Raw genomic sequence first — 21479 nt, 5'->3', positions numbered from 1 at the left:
CTGTGGTCCCATATATTTTTTATTTTATTTTTTATCTTTCCATCGAAAATTATACATATCCGCAACATGTGAAAAAACTTTGAAGTTGGTTGGGCGGAATATCTAGAGCATTTACTACTGCAAGTTCCAGAAATTCTGACACAAGTCGGGTATATTTGCCCGAAGCCTCTGTCTCATGACATTGAATACATATTCAGTTACGTTGTATTCCGGGGAATAAGGCGGCTGAAAAACCAGGGACACGCCATATTCTTTCAGCATATTTCTTAAAATGCGCTCTCCCTGTCTATGGTGATGGAATCCACAATTATCCATCACAACCACATCGCCTTGTACAAAAAACAGGATTCCCCATATCGTTCGTATCGGACATAATTTCGTCGAAGAAAATTTTGCGTACTGTTGCCGTCGTCGGACATTTTTCCAGCGATTACTTAGTACTTGTTATGTAACTGATAGTGTACATTAACTCCGCCTACCGGAACAAATTGGGTGTCAGATCAACTATTCAGGTTGTCTAAACTCCGCCCCCGACCAATCACAGAGGTCGTTGTATACTTGACTCGATTATTTGAATACTTCAATACAATAGTATCAATACTTTGTTCAATACTATAGTAAGTGTGTCGTTCACACCTTCCCTTCATCGGTAGTAAATACAAATATCTCCTGACCAGAACAAATAATCTTGTTAGCACTGGTATCAACAGATTTATAACCACACCTATATGGAGAAATACTTTTAATTAATTTATGACATTTGAAAGCATCATGAAAGACAAATGTTCTTCCTGGTTGTTTGTAATGTTTGTAAAATGTCACTTATACTTTCAAAATTAAACAGCCTTTTAACAACACTGCTGTTGTGGATAGTAACATACAAATTTTGCCATCAAAAGACTAAAAATACTATGAATGAAGTGATTTGGTACCTGGTAACTACATACTACTATTTACTGTAAGTCACATGTAGTGATCCAAATGATTGTTTATTATACAATGTTATAGTAACTGCTTACCTTTAAGAAGATAATAATAATTGTAACCAGGATAAATGAAATAATAACAATGGATAAAGTCTAAATTACAAAAATCTTCTTCATACATTCTTTAGTAATGGATCGAACACTAGTTCTGTTGGCATGTCTGGCAGCTGATGAAAGAAGACATTCTTTATAATATATATTACTTACGGATCAAACACCAGACGTGTTATATATTCCTTTGGCATCCGTGGCAGTTGGTGAGAAAAGACATTCTGTAGCCCAATGAGCCAGATAAGTGTCTGTTTAGAAGGTTTGTTGCTGAGACTATTCGCAACTACATGAAACTCGATAACACCCTTAATCTCCTCCCGTCGCGCTGATTCGTCACGGGCAGAGTGTGCAGGGAACAATGAAGTCTGTACAGAGAAATTTAATCTGAGATTATACCATTATAAGACACAACAAACATTTCAGACAACAAAAATTGAAATTTTAGTGTTAACAGATTTACATTTTTCTAACCTAACATTACAATATATTAATTACAACACAAGCACCAGGTGAGGGGTATAGCTGTGACTCATTAAAAGAGATAGTTCACATAATTCAGGAAATGTTACAATTATCAGTACAAGTGAAAAGGGACATATTCAAATTTTAGAGTAGTTATAAATCTTACAATAATTTCTGCATAATTAACCATTTTGAATTATGTCTGCAATGTTTCAATCTCCTTTAGAAAGAAGTGTTTGTTTATCACAAAACTGTTGTGCACCACTTTGACACTATACTGAGAAATGCTTACATCTGGTCCTACCATCTTCTCTGGCTCTGTAATGGTGGCCACTACCTCTGCGAGGTATTCAGCACTGATATCTCCCTCAATCCTCTTCCTTTTTACCTCCTCAGGACTGAAGGAATCCTCTAACTTCCTTTTGAGCTCACTACCAGAACCTTATAAATATACCAAACCATTTGTCATTTCCAATAATGATATCTCCTACCTAGTGTTTTGACTTAATTCACATAATGAGGCTGACCTTATTGATGAAATCAATAATATATGGATCAAGCTGATCACATTTATCTCTAACAGACCATTAAAGTGCTTTTCTAGTGTTAGCAGATAAGTGATTTCTTCTTCAAATCTGGTTATTTCATTATTTCTACTGCTCTTAACTTAAGTAATACAGCTGTCCATGGTTGTTTAAAGGCTGGTTGCAAGTAAGAATCAAACAAAATAGGGAGAATTATTTATCACAGCTATAGGTTTGTTGTGACATGTCAGATTTATATGTTTTGAGAGTTAATTTTGCTTTTAACTCCCTTATTTCTTCAGTGGTAACAATCTGAATTTTCCACTAACCACTGATTAATTCTCAAAAACCTTTGTGCAACTGGGGCCTGTTGGATTACACTTTTCCACTGCTAAATTTACAGATAGAATTTGTCACATACCTGCTTCGGCCTTAGAGTTGCGTCTCGTGGAGGGTATAAGGCCAGGACTCACATTGATGGAAGTGTAGGTTTCGCCACTGGCTACAGGAACTGCTCCCGATGTCGTGAAACGATTCAGACCACTTACTCCTGTGGCTGTGGGTGGAGTAGGTGCTGTAGAAGGAAAATTTATTTTCATGTTGGAAACCTGGGAAGCATTCTCACAATTTTTTTCTACAAAAATCATTCTATTCTATATCAATAGATAACTCAACACACTTTCATATATAGTTATTTCAATCTCAACATTCAGCATGCAGTGCAATGATCTACCATATATATTGTTTAAGCTTTGTTTTGCACTACATCTGATATTTAATGATTTCTTGATATGATTTCTTTTTTTTTAGATGTAAATAAAACAATGCTATAAAATTATCTAAACACAAGTATTTTTCATGGACTTTAATTTGATTTTGAATTCCTTTTAAAAGAACAAAGAAACATAATAAGATACTTAAATCTACATAAGTTACAGATTGTCATATGAATAAAACCACCTGCAGTGATTGTACAGAACAAAACACAAATGTGTATTCTTGCTGAATCCAGGTGTAATACTGTAATAATTATATCCACGGAAAATAAACCACTCCACAGTACAATACTATACACGGTAATGATGCATGCCAATACTGACAACAGCATAACTTGGATGATTCTTACTGTGATTTATCGCATCATCAAAATCTAAACAGACGGATGCCATACGATTGCTGGGTGATGATCCTGTCATATTTGCTGCATTCTGGGAAAATTCGGGATCCCATATTGGTGAATTTGTACCATACACCTCTTCTTCCAACATTGATAAAAATCTGGAACAGTGATATACATACATACTTTTTATATTATTTTGTAGATTCAAAATGACTGGTTAAGTGACCCTTTGAGCTTTAAACAAGACCAACAACAACCAGAATATAATCAGATTTTGAATTTAATGTTAAATTCTATGGTGTATTCATCCCAAATCTTGTGTAAAAAATTTTTTCTATGACCACAAGATTACTCTGACAACATGATTATTGCGTTCTCTAAATCAAATGTAAGTTATACAGATGGATGGAATTTAGGGGAAAAGTGAAAGAAGTTGATGTGACGAAACACTTTCATACAATACCTTGGAAAATGTGTAAGCACAAGAGTTCTTTTTTCAGGGGGCATTTTCTCTTTCTCAGCTCGAAATTTGTCAAGAAGTTGTCTGCGCATTGTTTGGAAGACAGAACGGAGGAGAGTGCGGCCAAAGATGAGCGTTGTTTCATATCTAGTGAGGCTATCACAGAAGGCAGGCACATGGCAATAACACAACCACCTGCAATAGTGATAAAAGGATGGTCATAAAACATAACCCTGATGTATACCCATAGTATTTACTAAAGAGTGGACATAACTTTTCCTTGCAGAGTTTGTTTGAATGTTAACTTAACACCCACAATAAACAGCAATCAATTACCCAGGTCTGTAAGGATATCATCATTATATGCATTGAATAGACAATGATCTTTTTAATAATCAAACTTCATTCATGTTACTGAAAAAAGTAAAAATATTTCTCAATAGTTGCCTCAAGTTATCACAACTTGTCAATGTTGAAATTTTATAGCACCTAATCTAATTTTTTTAAACAAAATTTCTCTATATTCTACACTGTTGTTGACTTCCTAGGTCACTAAGATTTTAGGAGATTCCTCTAATTTGTCCAATGTGTAATACACAACTTAGATTTGCTTTATATAAATCTTTTATATTTTCCATACCCTACCAACCTATTAGTACACTTTTTTCATGGCAAGAGTTTTATCTATCTCCACATCTTTCCTTGTGTAGTTAACATCCTGCCTAGTAAAGTTAATTTTGCACACACCCTACCTAATGATATTAACTTTTTACATCCTATCTAGAGTAGTCATCTTTGTACACACTCTACATAGTGTAGTTAACATCCTACCTTGTGTAGTTATCTTTGTACACACTCTAAATATTGTAGTTAACACCCTATCTAGTGTAATTAACTTTGTACACACTCTACCTAATGTAGTTAACATCCTACCTTGTGTAGTTATCTGTGTACAAACTCTACATAGTGTAGTTAACACCCTATTTAGTGTAATTAACTTTGAACACACCCTACCTAGTGTAGTTAACACCCTACCTTGTGTAGTTATCTTTGTACACATTCTACCTAGTGTAGTTAACACCATACCTTGTGTAGTTATCTCTGTACACACCCTACCTAGTGTAGTTAACACCCTACCTTGTGTAGTTATCTTTGTATACACCCTACCTAGTGTAGTTAACACCCTACCTTGTGTAGTTATCTTTGTACACACACTACCTAGTGTAGTTAACACCCTACCTTGTGTAGTTATCTTTGTACACACACTACCTAGTGTAGTTAACACCATACATTGTGTAGTTATCTTTGTTTACATTCTACATATCGTAGTTAACACCCTATCTGGTGTAATTAACTTTGTCCACACCCTACATAGTGTAGTTAACACCCTATCTGGTGTAATTAACTTTGTACACACCCTACATAGTGTAGTTAACACCCTATCTGGTGTAATAAACTTTGTACACACCCTACATAGTGAAGTTAACACCCTATCTGGTGTAATTAACTTTGTACACACCCTACATAGTGTAGTTAACACCCTGTCTGGTGTAATTAACTTTGTACACACCCTACTTAGTGTAGTTAACAATAACTTTGTACACACCCTACATAGTGTAGTTAACACCCTATCTAGTGTAACTAACTTTGTACACATTCTACCTAATGTAGTTAACACCATACCTTGTGTAGTTAACTTTATACACAGCCATGTCCTCTGTACCAGCATGCTGTGTCCTGCTAGTTGGTGTCTCTAACTTCCAGTGATTAAGGCAGTGTAAAAACATCTTGGCTAAGTCGTACATTGTCTGCCATTCACGCTGGGCTAGGTGTCCAAACTTGTACACCACAAAGTTTGTTACCCCCTGTAACAGAAACAATAATAAATTATTACATTGAATAGGGGAATTTATCATTTATGGATAAAAAGTTCAAGAAATATAACAGTGTATAGTAATTAGAATTTTAAAATCTATGTGGCTAGCTAAAATAAAATTTGTCTTCTCACCTTTGCTATACTGGGTTTTTCAAATGGAGGACTCCCAAGGGGTCCTTCTATGGTGGGTTGGCTCATGTTAAGAATGCATTTCCGAAGCAGCTGAAATCAGAGATATTTCCATCAGATTTTTATTTTCCAAATTCATTTACTGGATACTCACTTTCTACAGCCTTTACTTAAATGAAAACAAATAATACCTTCCAGGAGATTTAAGCCTTTACATTAAAAGAAAAGAAATCCCATCCAACAGATTACATACATTATTAAATGGTCCTTTCTAATCATGTTTCGTAAATCCAAGATCATTTTGTAAAATCTATTTCATTGGCTTAATTTTTGCCTGCAAAAATGAAAATTTCAGTTTCCCAACTAAAATTGAGGACTACATACTTCATTAGAAGTCTTAATTACTGATCATTTGCAATTTTTTTTCATGGCAACATGTCTTTAAGTAAGAAAAAAAATGTAGAAAACAAAGAAATTGTAATGGTGGGGCAGGTGATCTTGTGCCTTTTCACGTGTGATTGGGTAATCAAGCCCTGGTCATTTTGGTTTAAGTGTACTATTACAGATTGCCATTGTCCTTCACACACCAGGTAATATATATCTAAATACAGGTACCTTGAACAGGTAGAAATACACTTGTTTTGTTTCTGCATCCTCTTCTTTGTGTACACACATAAACAGGTTTTCAACATCAACAACAATTCTCAGCAATCTGTTAAGTTCTGATTCCTCAGTGTTTTCGAGGTGAGAAACATGTGCACCTACAAAAAACCACTCTGATATTTAGTTTTCAACACACAATTAAGTAAATTGGATAAAAAAAGGGGAATGTGTTTGACTCATCAGTGCAGAAAAATACCATACTGGACCACTAGGGTTTTGGGTTGACAACAATTCAATTGAGTAAGATAGGAGAGTACCCTTCCAGATACAGTACAAAAACAATGCCCATGTCCACATATTATTTTGGATCTCCTGTTACCAGTAGAAAACCATTAACAGTAGAAAGCCTTTTGTACATGACTTAGAAGAAAATACTCTCTAAATTGAAAGCAAGATTGAGCAAATATCTAGCTTTCAATTATCTTCCTTAATTTGGACATACTGCAGTGAAGTCAAACACAAATGACTGCTGGTGATGTAGGATCTAGAGTCATTTTGAAGGTTTCAACAACATAAGTTTAATCCCCTGGTCTAGTATATTGTGACTCTTACTCTCAAGGTGAATTTCCACTAGTAAGACACTGAAGATGACCACAACCTAGGTTCTTAAGCTCTGAGGAAGCATCTCATTTTCTTACAGCTACTACCCTTTCAGTGGTCAACAGCATCAAATATGTAATAGAAAGAAGACCTAAGTAATGACAAGCATGTTCTGTCTCTGCTGGGGCTGACGTTAGTAAGGCAACCTGTTCGAATTCTTTCCTCTTTAGTTTAAACACTAAACCAACATAGTTTTGAGAATAAGTCTGAATTATACATTTTATAGTCTGATATGGTTTGTCAAATATTATAACAACATCTTTGATTCTGTTGAAAATAAAACAAGGTATTATTGAAAATTGAATGCTGATTTTCTGAAGATACCACATGACTTTTTAACTGTAAGAACATCCCTTACCAAGTGTGTGTGAACAGCTGCGACAGGGATCAGTCAGGTTAGCGAGGGGTTGTGATACGTCCATCCTCGGGGGAGTGGGTGGAGGATTAGGATTCTTCCATCCATTGCATTTACAGGAATCTGACTGCTAAAAAAAAACATTCTTCAAGTTACCATAAGTTTTTATTTACAATTAACGGTATTCCATCAAATCTAAGAAATATAATTGGGCATGTTGGCATCAGAGCATATCACATGTATGTAATATATGTTTCACAGTTTATGACCAGCATTGCCAGTAAGTGAACCACATGACAGATCTATGTAACTAAGTCTTAGTCACTATCTAGAAGGTACTTACTCTTCACTCACTATTCAGCTGATTTATTTGATGGCAATATGGTCAATTTATAGAAATATATGCTTAAAAATTAAATAAATAATCATTTTTACATGTGCACTTTGAAAAATATTGAAATTCAAAGTGAAATGACATGAATGCACATTTCAAAATAAACGTGTTGAAATACGTATTTTGAAAATTCTCTTCGAAAGTGCATATGATATTCATTCAGCGAACTTTTAACAAATCAAAATGGACATCTACTAAAGCAATTATTGATATACATAAAATGGGTATAACTAAAAATTATAAAATATCACAATGATATCAGTATTTTTTCTTCTGTATTTTTTTCTTAATTTGTAACTTGAAATGTTTTACTTTTCTCGTGTAACAATGTCAATCATGGCATTGTTTACGTTTCTGCTGTGTATTGACAGTTGCCAAATGTATGTCAGTGGGTTATTTCCCGTTAAAAATAACCCAATTCAGCTTTCATTAAATTACATTAGTTAATTAATTTCAATCAAGCACAATACAAACTTTAATTTCATAAAGCTGTAGTCTATGATAAAAGAAACATGTACATGACCAACATTAAACAACAGAAACGGAAAACTGTGAAACCTTGCAAGACGAATACACTGCTAGTTTCTCAAGCTTCTTTGTCTTTGGATAGTTCAAAACGATAGCTTTCTTCTGTGCTATTCGTTGCAGATGATTAGGCCTTGACATTTCTCCTGTTGTGCCTTGGGTCAGAGTCTGTTTTAATTGTGCACTGGTTCCATTCTGGAGGGGTTTATCCGAAGCGTCAGACATTTTCCAGTCCGCCGCTTCTACTCGTTTCGGAACTCCGTAAATCCGAAGAGTTCCACAAAGTAATACTAAATGCAACACACACCAAGTAGCGAATACAGATCAGGTGTTGTACAGAGGCGCGCAATTAGTACTTTACGATACAAATCTATAAATAAAGAAAGTATTGTAGAGAAAAAGACTTTCAAAAACCCAACTCAAACGACATCTGCCGATTTACCCAATACTACCCGATGCAAAAGTCGATTTACCCAACACGGAGACATATATAACACCAGGTCCCTGATAACACATTATGTTATATATGTCTCTGCCCAACACAACCCAATATAAAGTTAGATTTCCCAAAACAACTAACGATGATGTTTTTTCTTGTTTTAAGTGTTTTCAATGGTTGTAGTTTCAGGAATGCATGGCTCACGCGATAATCACCATTGTCACTGATTTAAACAACAAAAAAAAAACATATATACAGTATCATGGATCCCACTTAGGAAATATTTCACAGTCTAGCCTCGGTCCCGATCTATGTATGGAGTTTATTTTGCAAGTTCATCCGGTCCACGCATTTTCTGACAAAGAAAAGTGTCTGGACATAAAACAGTACTATGTATACAACAATGCACCTGATCCGTCATACTGAAATATTCCATCTTTTATGAAACAACCTGACATTTGGTTAGGCCTAAATTGTCATTTTCCCATCATTATACAATAAATGAATGATCAAAAAGTTATATATGTATTACAATATGTTTTATGATTGATTAAGTATTACAGCCAAGCATAAATATCCTATAAGATAAAAATCGTACTGTTGAATATTCCATTCGCACGTACATCGATATCAATCTGCTCTTGTCGTTTGTTATTGGTGAAGTGGGGCTTTTAGTACATCGTCACTTCGTCGATTAAAAAAACTATTTCCGGTATACAACACGTGTTGTTTGTGAAATGACAGGTTGTGCTTTAAGTTAGAAATGGGGATCGAAACGCAACAAACGCACAGACCGGGACAGTGGAAACAACAAAATAAATCTCATAAACATGGAAAACATAGGAGTAAAGGTCAATTAGAAAGACAATCGCAAGGTATGTTGATCCACATTTAACTGTAAACCGCTGTGTGCATTTGTATATCATCCACTGTGTAATGAATATTGTCAAGATCAGGCTGTTATAACGTCATTTACAATATCGTATATTTTTTGTCAATACAATTATCATTTGTCGTAATTAGAACAGTCTTGATCTACTTTCAGCTGCCTTTTTTATTTACGAAGCTGATCACAATGTAAAATTTGGGAACTGCGTGTATTAATCTGATATTACCTTTACCAGCTCTTGCAATCTTTCGTGAAAAGAGAATGAAGTTTGAAAACAAAACAAAACTTATTGAACCTTAATTTAAAGCCTTTTTACTCGTTCTCCAAGTAAGACGGAGCTTATAGTTATACTACTGTTTGATTTTCAAGTAAACTCTACATGTTGGTAACTTTTTGAAGACATCATCAATAACATTTTCTTTACAGGTAGAGTTAATGTAAAGACATTATCAAAAAGACATAAACAACAAGCAAGGAAAAATGACAGGAGACATCAGGTGATTATCTGTCTAATGATTGAAGTCTTCTAACACCTGTCCAAAGACAAAAGACAGCAATACTGTGGTGTCTGTCATCTATTGGAAGGGCATTTTTTATGAGTTAATTACCGAGTGAATATGGTTGGGTAGTCAGAATATATATAAATGTATTCTGGCACGTAAGTCATAGAAAATCATCTCCAGAAGCATGTGGTTTATCTGATACAGTCACTAGTCCATCGTATATATAAATGGACTCAATTTCTTCTTAATCAATACCAAAATCATGGCCAAGGATCCTGCTATTTGATATGTGGCATGCCCTTGTTAAGAACTTTCAACTAGTTCAAATGAATGACTTTGACCTACTGCCAAGGTCACAGGGGTCAATTTTTTTTCAAAATCTTCACTCAAATGTTCTGTCCTACCTGGAATGTTTCATTGGGTAAGAGTGTAAGGAGTGACTCTACTTTCAAGTTTAAGAGCTCATCAAACAAGTTATATTCCAAGCAATCAACTTATGCAAAAATGATAATAATGAACATATCATGATTCATAAAAGGGAAATCAGAAAAAAACAAAACAAAAATGATAATAATGAACATATCATGATTCATAAAAGGGAAATCAGAAAAAAACGAAAGACAGAAATGTAATGGTCATTATTCTTAGGTAAGGCATTCATGACAATATTGCATTAGACCTAGCAAGCCAACATACATGGACATATTCAACCAGTATTTTACAAGTTATCTTAGAGTGCATTATTATATTGAACAATTTTCATCTCTCATCTTAGGCCCAACAAGTAAGAAAGCAAAAGAGAGATGAGGTATTGGAGAAGAAAAGGAACAGAGGAAGTCAAGGTTCACCTCCACATTTTGTGGTAAGGAATTTGTCCTGTTTCAGCAGTATGTGAAGTGTAGAATATATTTGCTTTCATTCTTAAATATCTTGAATAAGGTAGAGAAATTCTTCTCCTGTGCAAATTCTAAAGAGTCAAAAGAGGAGGCGATGGGATATCCCGTTCTGGCATTCTGCATCTCCTAAGTTCTGTTTAACATTTGTTTACTAAGTTAAGTGATCTTGTTACACGAGACTACGGAAATGTTTATATTTTAATTATTGTAGGTGATATTGCCACTCCACAAAGACATTGACTGTGATGCTGTTCTCCAATTGTTAAAAAATTGTGATGAAACAGCAGTGGTTTCTCAAAATGAACAAGGCATCTGTCATATCAGGTAAAGTAAGGACATTGTTGCAGGAGAAATCGTTAAAGTTATCTTCTTGTAAAGAAGCATTTCACAAATTAGCAGTAAACCTTAATTATGAGGAGCCTTTGTATATGATTGTCATGTTGCTATATCATTCACTGGCAAGGAATTTTCCTAACATAATACCTATCTAAATAAGTTATTTATTCACTATATATATATATTCACTATGTATAGCTCTTTAGAATGGATACACTCTATCACTACCATTGAACATTGACCATTGCTAGAATAAAATTGCTTGAAGTAAAACTGTTCAAAGTATATATAGTAGTTGTGATTTGTACATGTACTGTGTATATTTTATAACTTTGACAACACAATATACTGTCTCCATGGAAATGTGCATTGCCATGGAAAAGTTATAGACAGCCTTCTTTAGATATTATAGTTACTGCATTTATACTTCAGTGTACCAAGATTTAAACAACGATTGTCATTCTTCATACCGGAGTATGGTAATCTACATGCCATCCTTGATGCAGCCAAAGTTGCAGACTCTTTGTTGTGTCTTCTGTCACCAGAGGGAGCTGTAGACAGTGTCGGAGAATATTGTATCTCATGTCTTTACGCTCAGGGACTTCCTGCTGTAACATTTGGTGTTCAAGTGTGTATTAGTTTTTAGTTCTATCAAAATTATATTAAGAGCCTTGTTATTCATCTTAAATGTTTATTAGGATTTACAATAATAAACAGGGTAAAAACTAGTGTCACTTGATAAAACCACATTTTTTAAATTTCCATTATCTGAACCAAAGTGTGCTGTGAAACTCAACACAGGAAAAGATATTGACCAATCACCAGTAAAGATAATTGTGGATGTTAATTTCAGGGTCTGAAGACTTTGAATATCAAAAAGCAAAATGAAGCAAAGAAAAGGATACAAAGACACATCGACAAAAGGTATTGAACTTCAGATACCTTGATAAAGAGATTACTGATAATGTTTATTGAATGTTAGTTAGATACTAACATTGTTTGAATGATGCAGAAGATCATTTGATCTTGACACCAAAACTTAATTTAATTACTTAATTTTCAAATCACATCACAAAAGAGGATTCAATTAATTTTGTCTTTGATTGGGGTCATAACTGTGACATGAAATATTGAATAATGATTGAATAACTCTTTTATGCCACCTGGTTTTGGTCTTCATGTAGCCCTTTTGTTGGTATAATGTACCAATAATAAAATAACTGCTTTGAAGACATGAAAAATCCAAACCAACTAATCTGAAAAAATTATATCTTATATGAGAAATTCATTACCATATCAGTTGTCTCCTTTTATCATGTAGTGTATTTGAATACTTTGTATTGATAGTTAAAATGTTTCCCTGCTTTGTCAGGTTTCCTACCGAGAAGTTTCATGCTATAGACTCAACACAGGATGCTTTACTTGTGCTGCGGAGAATCACTAACCACAAGCTGCCCACAGTCTTCTTCAGGGATAATAGGCCACATCTCTTAGCTGAAAATATTGAGTTTGAAATTGAGGGCGAAGAGGTAGTTAATTTATCAAATAAGAACAGTGTGTATTTAAATTTTGAATAATAACATTGACTCCAACAGGTTAGATGTACTTATAGTCCTTATTAAAGGTAAAACATCTTATGAAATAAATATGAGAAATTTAATTATGTGAATGGTCAATTATCATGTTTGATGAAAATCTCCATGATTCTTGTTGTTATTACGTAAAATGTTATAGCAAAGGTCTATGTAAATGATTTCTACTCCATTTCTACCCCAAGACTCCATAAGGGAGTCCATTGATTCATTGTTTGATTCCTGGAATTTTACTTCTAACAATATTATTCATTTAGTTATCTGGATGGTATTCCATAAAGTTGTAAGTCCAGGTGTGAAATAGATATATTACTGGGATAGCCTTCAAGTGTATGGTTTGTTGTCATGATGTAGATGCTCTGTTTGAAGTATAATTAAGCAAATAACTTTATAACCATTATGTCTACTTATAGTGCTTTCTTCTTTAGAGTGAGGTCGGGACATTAAAGATGTCAGGATATTTGAGAGGGCGGTCACTGTCTGCTAACGCTCTTGTACACTTGCCAGGATGGGGTGACTTTCAGATGTTACAGATAGATGCACCTAATGACCCTCACTCCTTCAATCAGAAATTGGTCAAAGATTCACAGAAACAAAGTCTGGTAAGTCTCGTATACGTAAGAATTTATATTATAATTATGGGAGAACTCATGTGTTCATAGAGGTAAAGAAAAGCGTGAATCCTTGATTAACATAGATTAGAAAAATGAAACTCCACTTATCTTACTGTTAAATTTCTTTCATTGTTATTAGAATGTGTCTATATTCACTTTTTTTCTGTGAAATCTGATTAGAATAGTTATATTTATGTCCAGACTTGTGCATTTAAGATGCTTCCTTTGGTTTTTATTACCAGGATATAGAAATGGAGGGAGAAAAGGAGGAAGTTAGGACTCTGGAGAAGGCTGATCCTCGACGCCAGGAGTCTCTACAGAGTGAGGTAATCCCAGACCCAATGGAAGGTGAACAGACATGGCCCACAGATGCAGAGCTGGAAGAAGGTAAAGTAATTAAAATCTTGTCAAATCCAATTTCTGGCATGTTCATGCTATGTTTACTTTTAAAATGTTTACCTATTCAGAATTTATATAACAAAACATTCAATGCTACTTTTGACTGAATTAAAGTGTCTAAATTACTAGTTGATCTGAACACCATACAATGATTCCAAAGGAGACTGGATAATCTACTACTAAGTTCTGGAGTATAACTTATTTCGGGATCAATTGATAAACAAAATATTTACTGTTACTTAGGTAGTTATTCTAAAGCTATTGTACTTTCATTATTCCTAATTAAGTTATTATTTTTGCATTTCAGCTGAAAAACAATCTAAAAAGAAGATTATGAAGAAAGTTCCAAAAGGCACATCAGAATATCAGTCTGCCTGGATAGTAGACGACGATGAAGATCATAAGGTCAGTCAGTATATGTACTAAGTATTTTGAAGAAAAGTTAGTCCTATATTTTTTAACTGTGTATATTTGTATGTTAGGTCTGTTATATTATTTGCTCCTGTTGTGGTACAAAATTGTCCAAATATTCATGATACCAACCAGCGTAAATGCTGCAGGCAGCACAGAATTTTTCCATAAAAAGTGAACTCACCTGTGCCAGATGTGTAAAGCTCAAAGTGCACAGTCTCAGGAATTCATGTCCAACCAAAAACAATATGGCAGTGATTAGATACCTTCAATTTTATTCTGTATATGATTTCATAACATTTTCTGAAATATGTACCTGCACCAACCTTGTTTAATGTAAAAATCTGAAAACAAATCACCAGGTATCAGTCTGTTAGTTTCAGACTGATACAAATGTCTGTGTCTGGTGTTTGATTTGCAGGTTTAGCTGTTCCAACCATTCAAACCGCTTAAGCGAAAGCACCCTTAGAAAGAATTTTTGATAATTTAGGTAAAGTTCCCATAGAGTAAGTTAGATATCAGGAAAGTGAAATGGTATATCTTTGTTGATAAGGGATGTAATGTGTCTTTATTTGAAAAGGGAGCATCAAAGGAAAATCTTGATGAAAGTGATGATGAAGATGAAGATGAGGATGAAGATGACATAGATATGGAGGCAGAGGAGGAAGAAGACTCTGATAACGATGAAAAGTCTGGTGATGAAGAGTTTGAAACTGTAAGTTCTGACGGGAAAATATATATCTTTAAATTTCTGTCAGCATTCATACTATACAACCTACTGTGATGATATTTGTCAGTCCATGTTATACCACAATTTTTTCACTATCAAAGAAATTGTCGAGAAAGATCCTATCTGCTTATGTCACAACTGTACTAATGTGGTTAGCAGCACTTGTTTGGTGGGCCTAACAAAAGTTATTTGTTTTATATGCAGTTAACTATGACTGAAAATAATGATGCTGAGAGATATGATGAAAACATGGACATGGATGAAGAGAGAGCAATGTAAGTAGCATTTGTGATATACTATTTCACCACTAATTGTTGTCTGTTGTATGAAATATGCACACACACACACACACGCACACTCATACGCACGCACGCACACACGCACGCATGCGCACACACACACGCACACCAACACCACCACTCACACTTACACACACTTACACAAACAATAATATTTTAGAATTCTGCTATTCTAGACTTAGTAGAAATCATTTCTTTGGGATGATGATGAGAACATATACTTAAGAAAGGGCTCCACTTTCAGGGGAGTTTATTTTTCTTAATTCTTTGGATACTGTTAGTACTCAAATTGCTATGTTGAGAAACTAATGTTAATAATAAGTAATAATAATAAGTAAATAATGGATGCAGGCAAAACAAATGCCTCTATATCCATATCTAAAGTTATATGGAAAATAGGGTAACTCACAGGGGACTGAGATGAAGTCATAACGGGTCACTGAGTGAAATACAAGCTTTTGTTTCCATGACTCAGACATTGTCGATCAGATTATTATCTTATATGATAGTAATCATCAATGGATCGTGAAGGGGTAAGATTCAGGTTGAACTAAGTGACAGGTTTAACCTTTATCTCTCACCAGACACGACCAAGTTTAATTTTCATGAATCTTAAAATTGATTGAAAATTGCACATGTAAGTTACTTTACGTTAGTAATTTATACAAGTTTCTTACTGCAACATGAATGATTCCTCTGAAAATCTTCATTAAAAAAGATGTCCTGATTTCACCACCTGCCATTGCCTGTCATTCATTTATTTGTTTTATTTAATTGCCTTTTTCATGACAACCCAGGTTTGAGAAGATGAAAGAGGAGAAACTACATGTGATGTTCCCTGATGAGGTTGACACACCATTGGAAAAGGTGGCAAGACAAAGGTTTGCAAGGTAAAAAGACACCAAACCATGATCAATCATTGTGAATTATTGTTATTCAATCTAAATTATGCTGGTTTCAGCTGTGAGAAGGGGACATTAAGGAAACACTTAATTATCTTAATTTCATTGTAATTCATGTAATTAGTAAGTTGATTTATTAAGTTTATAATCAAAATGGAGAGTATAGGCAAATCAACACTTAAAATGACAGAGCATGCTTCATGTCTGCACCTCATTCTTTTCTATAGATGATAGTACAGGGGCTAGTGTCTTGTATGCCATTTTTGACATTAAAGTTGTATTACTTTAAAAAAATGTTTTAACAATGTTCTCCAATTAAATGTTTGAACAAAAGGGATTTTATTGCTCACTATTGATACTACATCTAAAACAGATCTTTTCTTTTCTCTCTTTCTTTGTTCTGATCATATACAGGGAGAACAAGGTGTAAAGTTTGAGAAAGCTTGCATTATTTCTTCAATTTGCGACATATAGAGATAGCATGTCAAAATCCAAGACTAATGCTAGTAAGCCGTCCCCCTCCTAATCAGTCTAAAATGTGACCAGACATGGCACAATATTTAAGAAATCACCAGTAAGCAATTTCCAAGAAACAGCATTTAGCAATAACAAACTTGAATCAACAAAATCCCAAATAGTCGCCTGTTAGCCTCTATGATCAGTCTCAAAATTTAATTAATACTGAGAGAAATCCATGGAATAATGACAAAGTAATATGAAAAAAATTGTTGAAGAGCGAATTGATGGACAACTGTTTAATGATGAGGAAGGATTTGAACAGCCCATCACCTGATTGTGGGCTAGAAAGCAATATTTTGGAATGTGTTATAAAGATGTTATCAATTCTTCTCAATCCAGGTACCGTGGCTTAAAGAGCTTTAGGACTACCTTATGGGATCCTAAAGAGAACCTGCCTTTGGATTATGCGAGGATATTTCAGTTTGGAAATTTCAAGAAGACGAAGAAGAGGGTCTTAATGGATGACAGTGATGGTGGGGCATTGGTAAGCATTTTCAATACGTTGCAGGATTGACTACAACACTTGTACAAATAATTTGTACCCAAACACAAATAATGAAAACAGTGAAATTAACAGTTGATTTAATGTATTTTTCAGACTGGTTGGTATATCACAGTGCATATAGCAAATGTTCCTAGGGAATATATGGGTAAGTAAACCTTTCTTTCAATCACTGATTTTTGCAGGTATTGCCATATTGCCTGGAATTATCATCTGTATCATTGTGTAGAAATAATATACAAGTAATTCAATATTTTTCAAATTTTCAGATATTAAAAATTAATTGATTATAAAATGTTATGTAAATTTTGTAGAGTAGTATGATTGAATGTTTATACAGTCTTGTCTGTAATTTAATTGAAAAAAAAAATTAGTTTGTATTCAAAATCATTTACTTACAGTGTTTATATTTCCTTAAAAGGCTTTTTCATTCAAAATATTTGTCCTTAAGCATCTATGTGGTAATCTTTCCCTTCTTTAGTGAAAATGTTGTGTACATTATGATAGACATTTCCTGGCATACATTGCAATATTTATATAGTAATAAGGCATTGCCTAGTCATATATATGTACAAACCAATGCTGTTTCCAAGTCCTGTAATAAGTATTTTTTGTAATACTGCATTTCAGAATCCTATAAACCAGGAACTCCATTGGTGGTGTTTGGACTGTTACAACACGAACAGAAAATGTCCGTCTGCAACTTTGTAATCAAGCGTTGTGGAGAAACACAATTTCCCATCAAGTCCAAAGAGAGGCTCATATTTCATGCAGGTTTTCGCAGGTTCTCCGCATGTCCGATATTTTCACAGCATACAAATGGAAATAAACACAAGGTAGATAAGTCTGTTATCACTGTTTTGTACTTCATGAAATGTAAACAGCAAAGTGACTATAAGCTCATTGCCTCTTAAACCCCAATGACCACTTTTTTAAGTCACTATCCTATGTGGTAAATTTTAAAATATGAACAAAATCTGTTTTGAGGCTGAAGATATGACATATGACTTGGGTAACACAATACAACCCCCTCCCCCATAAAAAGGGTGGAGGTATAACATCTTTTCCCCATTTTTGTTTCTCAATTATCTGTCAAGAGTCAAACTTTTTTTTTCTTAAAGGTAAGTTTTACAATGGCTTGCTGTAATTTAGTAAGCCATAGTAAAACTTGTGCATACATGTGAGTGATCTGTTCAGGTTCACTGTCTGCCCAATACAACTGCTGAAAAATAAACCTATATACTATAACTATGCTCGTAAGCCTCCTCTGATTTTACTTGCATGTTTCCCATTTCCTGGACATGAAACTACCTTAAGAATTTATTAAAATTAGCTTCACTATTCAATATTACACCTTTGCCTTCCAGTTTGAAAGATTTCTGAACCAAGATGTAGCTACCATGGCGACAATCTATGGCCCAATTGTGTTCCCTCCTTCTCCGGTACTGGTATTTAAAGAGATGGGAACAGGTAAGACTTGTTATTTTGTGTGTCTCTGTAACATGGTTGATGTATGCACCTGTCACCAATGCAACCAGAGATAAGTTGTCCAGTTGGATATATAAAGTTACCTGCTGGACAAGGTGAATTTTCCATGGTTTTCTCCCTTATTGAGATTGCTATTCATGTCCGTCAAGGTTGTCAAGAGGGCTTGTAGATATTTAAAGTTAATGTAACTTATTTCATGACTGTGATATAATAGGTTGTTTGTAGTTATATCCATGTAATGTCCATTAGACTTTTTAAGTGATGTCTATTTAAAGGAGCACACTGAACAAATGAAAAAATTTTCACACATCATCTGTATACCAATCTCACTGTAAAACTTCATTTTTGTGAGCTATAGAGATATAAATTGTAGACAACCAACAAACACTGTCATTGATTTTAACATTTTAGGAACACATGAGTTGGTAGCTACAGGTTCCTTGTCGTCAGTGAACCCTGACCGTGTGGTAGTGAAGCGTGTCGTACTCAGTGGATACCCATTCAAGATCAACAAACGGTCAGCTGTCATCAGATACATGTTCTTCAACACAGGTTAGTGGCAGCACAGCCTCATGTGAGACTTGTTTAATTGCCTAAAAAATCTTCAGCTCACCAACCTAAAGGGCAAGTGAGCTTATGCAGCATCTGCTGTCAGTACGCCTTCTTTTCAACTAGTACTTATAATTACAACTATTTATAGGTCTTAGGTTACCAAGGTTATTTTCAGCATAATCTGACAATGTCTCAATTTTGACCAACCAGAAGCATCCATTATGTAGCCATAGTAACAGTTCAGGAAACACCTGGCCTAAGTTGTTCAAAGGCAGGATCGAGATAATCAGTGATTAGTAAACATTTCACTGCTGAAGATTTGTCTGAACAGATCTGATTGTTTTGTTTTTAATTTTAATACCCATGTATTTTCAGTGGCAAAAATCGGAATTTTTCACTAATCACTGATAAACTCACCTTTGAACATATGGGGTCAGATGTGTCAAACTATAGGCTTTGATAAGTTATTCTATTTGATCAAGAAATTCTTTTAGTTTTGATAGCAAAAGGGCCCAACATGGAGATATTTTTCTAGAATCATGCTGGAATTAAGGGCTATCAAATTTATACAAATGAATAACCTGAACCAACTTTGCAGGGCACAGGAGTGGAGTTGTCCTGAATAACAAAAACATAAAGGGGCATGATTCATATTTTCAATTGCATGCTGGGATAAAGGGATATACATTTTTAGAAATGAATGTCATTGACTTACTTTCACAATGGTCAAATGTATAACCAAGGAACTAAAATTATATTTCAACTACATCATACTTGAAAATAGGAATAGAAAATTTGTGATAAATAAGATGTTGCCAGATTAAACTCTTTTTCTTATTTAGACCTATGGACCTCTCCCTGGAAATAGCTTTGAGTATTGTGAAAAGAATTTCAAAGTATGAAGTCTGGAAATTCCAATCAAATGTGAAAATGGTTGTTTTTACTTAATTTGGTCACTAATATGTGAATATGCAGAGGATAAATTTCTACCATGTTCTTTTTCTAGTAGACATCGATAAATTTTCTGAAGCAATTCACAAATTTTATTCTTAATTCTGTTTCAGAGGACATAATGTGGTTTAAACCAGTGGAACTGCGGACAAAGTGGGGAAGAAGAGGAAATATCCGTGATAGCCTTGGTATGTGTCCATCACTGAAACTGAAATAATTTCCTTGTGAGCAGGTGCTTCACTAAACCTGTGATTTTTGATAATTCTTTTTTTTTTTTTGCTATTTTCCAGGCGCGAACTAAATCATGAAAAAAAAGAAACAATGAAAACAAAATTAAAAAAGAAATCTTGCCTGGTTAATGACTTTCATGACAAAGATATTCTGTTGGTTGAAAAGCTTTTTGGTTAAACCATGATAATTGTAACTAATGTAAATCACTAGCTTTTGCTGTAGTGGTAAATATCATGTCCATGATAATAGTATTTAAATTATCTAGGTATATGTAATATCAAAATTGATTTGTCGTAAAGTTGAACCTCATTTTACCCAGCCAATTTGGAAATAATATCAAAGTTTAATTTCATATACAGGTTTTCTCCATATTTAATTCTGATTATGTACTTAATTCTACTCTTTAGGAACCCACGGCCACATGAAGTGCGTGTTCGATGGTCAGCTCAAGTCACAGGATACAGTACTGATGAACTTATACAAACGTGTGTTCCCAAAATGGACATATAATCCATACATTCGCAATCCCCCTGCAATCTGTGATACTGGTGATGATGATGAGGAGGAGGATGGAGAAGACATGCAAGCTTACCAGATGTTTGAATGAGAGACATGCTGTGAAACACAATAACATTTCGTGTTAATGAGACAGGCAGATCTCATTCAGAAAAAATTAATTTTACATTCTTTTGAGGCTTTATAAAATTCTTTTCTTTGAACTTGATACCCAATTGTAGAGTTTTTTTTCCAAGTGGATTTATTAAAGAAATTTCAAAATATTGTCCATCACAACAATATCAAAATTTACCATTATGTAGACTTTAAAATATTGGCATTAGAACAGAAGATAGCTATTGATTAACTGCTGTATGAAACCTGTTGCGTATACTGCCACAAAATGAAATGTGAATGTTATACACCGTGGTACTATAAATACAATTTTAACCGATTCTTAATGTATTGTTTTTAATTTTTATATTTATTGATATATCATTACAATATGGGTGGACAATTGAGTCTTGTGACTTTGATCACCTTTGCTGGTGTCAGGTGTTAAAAACACATTGAATCAAGTTAAACG

General features: G+C 34.2%; 2 protein-coding genes across 2 annotated transcripts; one reads left to right on the top strand and one right to left on the bottom strand.

Moving 5' to 3' along the window:
- Nucleotides 1–1189: 1189 nt before the first annotated feature.
- LOC132564188 (histone acetyltransferase KAT2A-like) lies at nt 1190–8370 on the bottom strand. Its single transcript, XM_060228862.1, has 10 exons — nt 8179–8370; nt 7230–7353; nt 6224–6369; nt 5612–5701; nt 5287–5468; nt 3607–3798; nt 3150–3301; nt 2445–2597; nt 1792–1940; nt 1190–1402 (listed from the first exon to the last, which is right to left on the bottom strand). Exons 1-10 carry the CDS (start codon nt 8368–8370, stop codon nt 1190–1192), a joined length of 1593 nt encoding a protein of 530 aa, XP_060084845.1.
- A 950-nt stretch (nt 8371–9320) lies between these two features.
- Nucleotides 9321–21341, top strand: LOC132564187 (pre-rRNA-processing protein TSR1 homolog). Its single transcript, XM_060228861.1, has 20 exons — nt 9321–9459; nt 9900–9970; nt 10752–10838; nt 11084–11196; nt 11641–11836; nt 12062–12132; nt 12581–12737; nt 13229–13402; nt 13657–13801; nt 14121–14218; nt 14805–14939; nt 15159–15229; nt 16051–16143; nt 17014–17158; nt 17273–17324; nt 17807–18012; nt 18544–18646; nt 19076–19216; nt 20281–20355; nt 20806–21341. Exons 1-20 carry the CDS (start codon nt 9348–9350, stop codon nt 21003–21005), a joined length of 2445 nt encoding a protein of 814 aa, XP_060084844.1. The 5' UTR covers nt 9321–9347; the 3' UTR covers nt 21006–21341.
- The last annotated feature ends 138 nt before the right edge of the window (nt 21342–21479 follow it).

Source organism: Ylistrum balloti, unplaced genomic scaffold, assembly GCF_031769215.1.
Source record: "Ylistrum balloti isolate Yb309-2 unplaced genomic scaffold, AGI_CSIRO_Ybal_v1 Utg372038, whole genome shotgun sequence".
NCBI lineage: Eukaryota > Metazoa > Mollusca > Bivalvia > Pectinida > Pectinidae > Ylistrum > Ylistrum balloti.
This window is presented reverse-complemented; position numbering and strand designations above follow the sequence as displayed.

What these genes read in the sequence shown, in the direction of transcription:
- LOC132564188 (XM_060228862.1), bottom strand. Translation starts at nt 8,370, where the DNA reads ATGTCTGACGCTTCGGATAAACCCCTCCAGAATGGAACCAGTGCACAA. An exon ending in TATAAAGTTAACTACACAAG is followed by an intron (nt 3,799 to 5,286) that starts GTATGGTGTTAA and finishes TCACTATTGCAG; the next exon opens with GTGGTTGTGTTATTGCCATG. An exon ending in TGATGATGCGATAAATCACA is followed by an intron (nt 2,598 to 3,149) that starts GTAAGAATCATC and finishes TTCCTTCTACAG; the next exon opens with CACCTACTCCACCCACAGCC.
- LOC132564187 (XM_060228861.1), top strand. Translation starts at nt 9,348, where the DNA reads ATGGGGATCGAAACGCAACAAACGCACAGACCGGGACAGTGGAAACAA. An exon ending in AAAATGACAGGAGACATCAG is followed by an intron (nt 9,971 to 10,751) that starts GTGATTATCTGT and finishes CTCTCATCTTAG; the next exon opens with GCCCAACAAGTAAGAAAGCA. An exon ending in CAAGGCATCTGTCATATCAG is followed by an intron (nt 11,197 to 11,640) that starts GTAAAGTAAGGA and finishes TTTATACTTCAG; the next exon opens with TGTACCAAGATTTAAACAAC.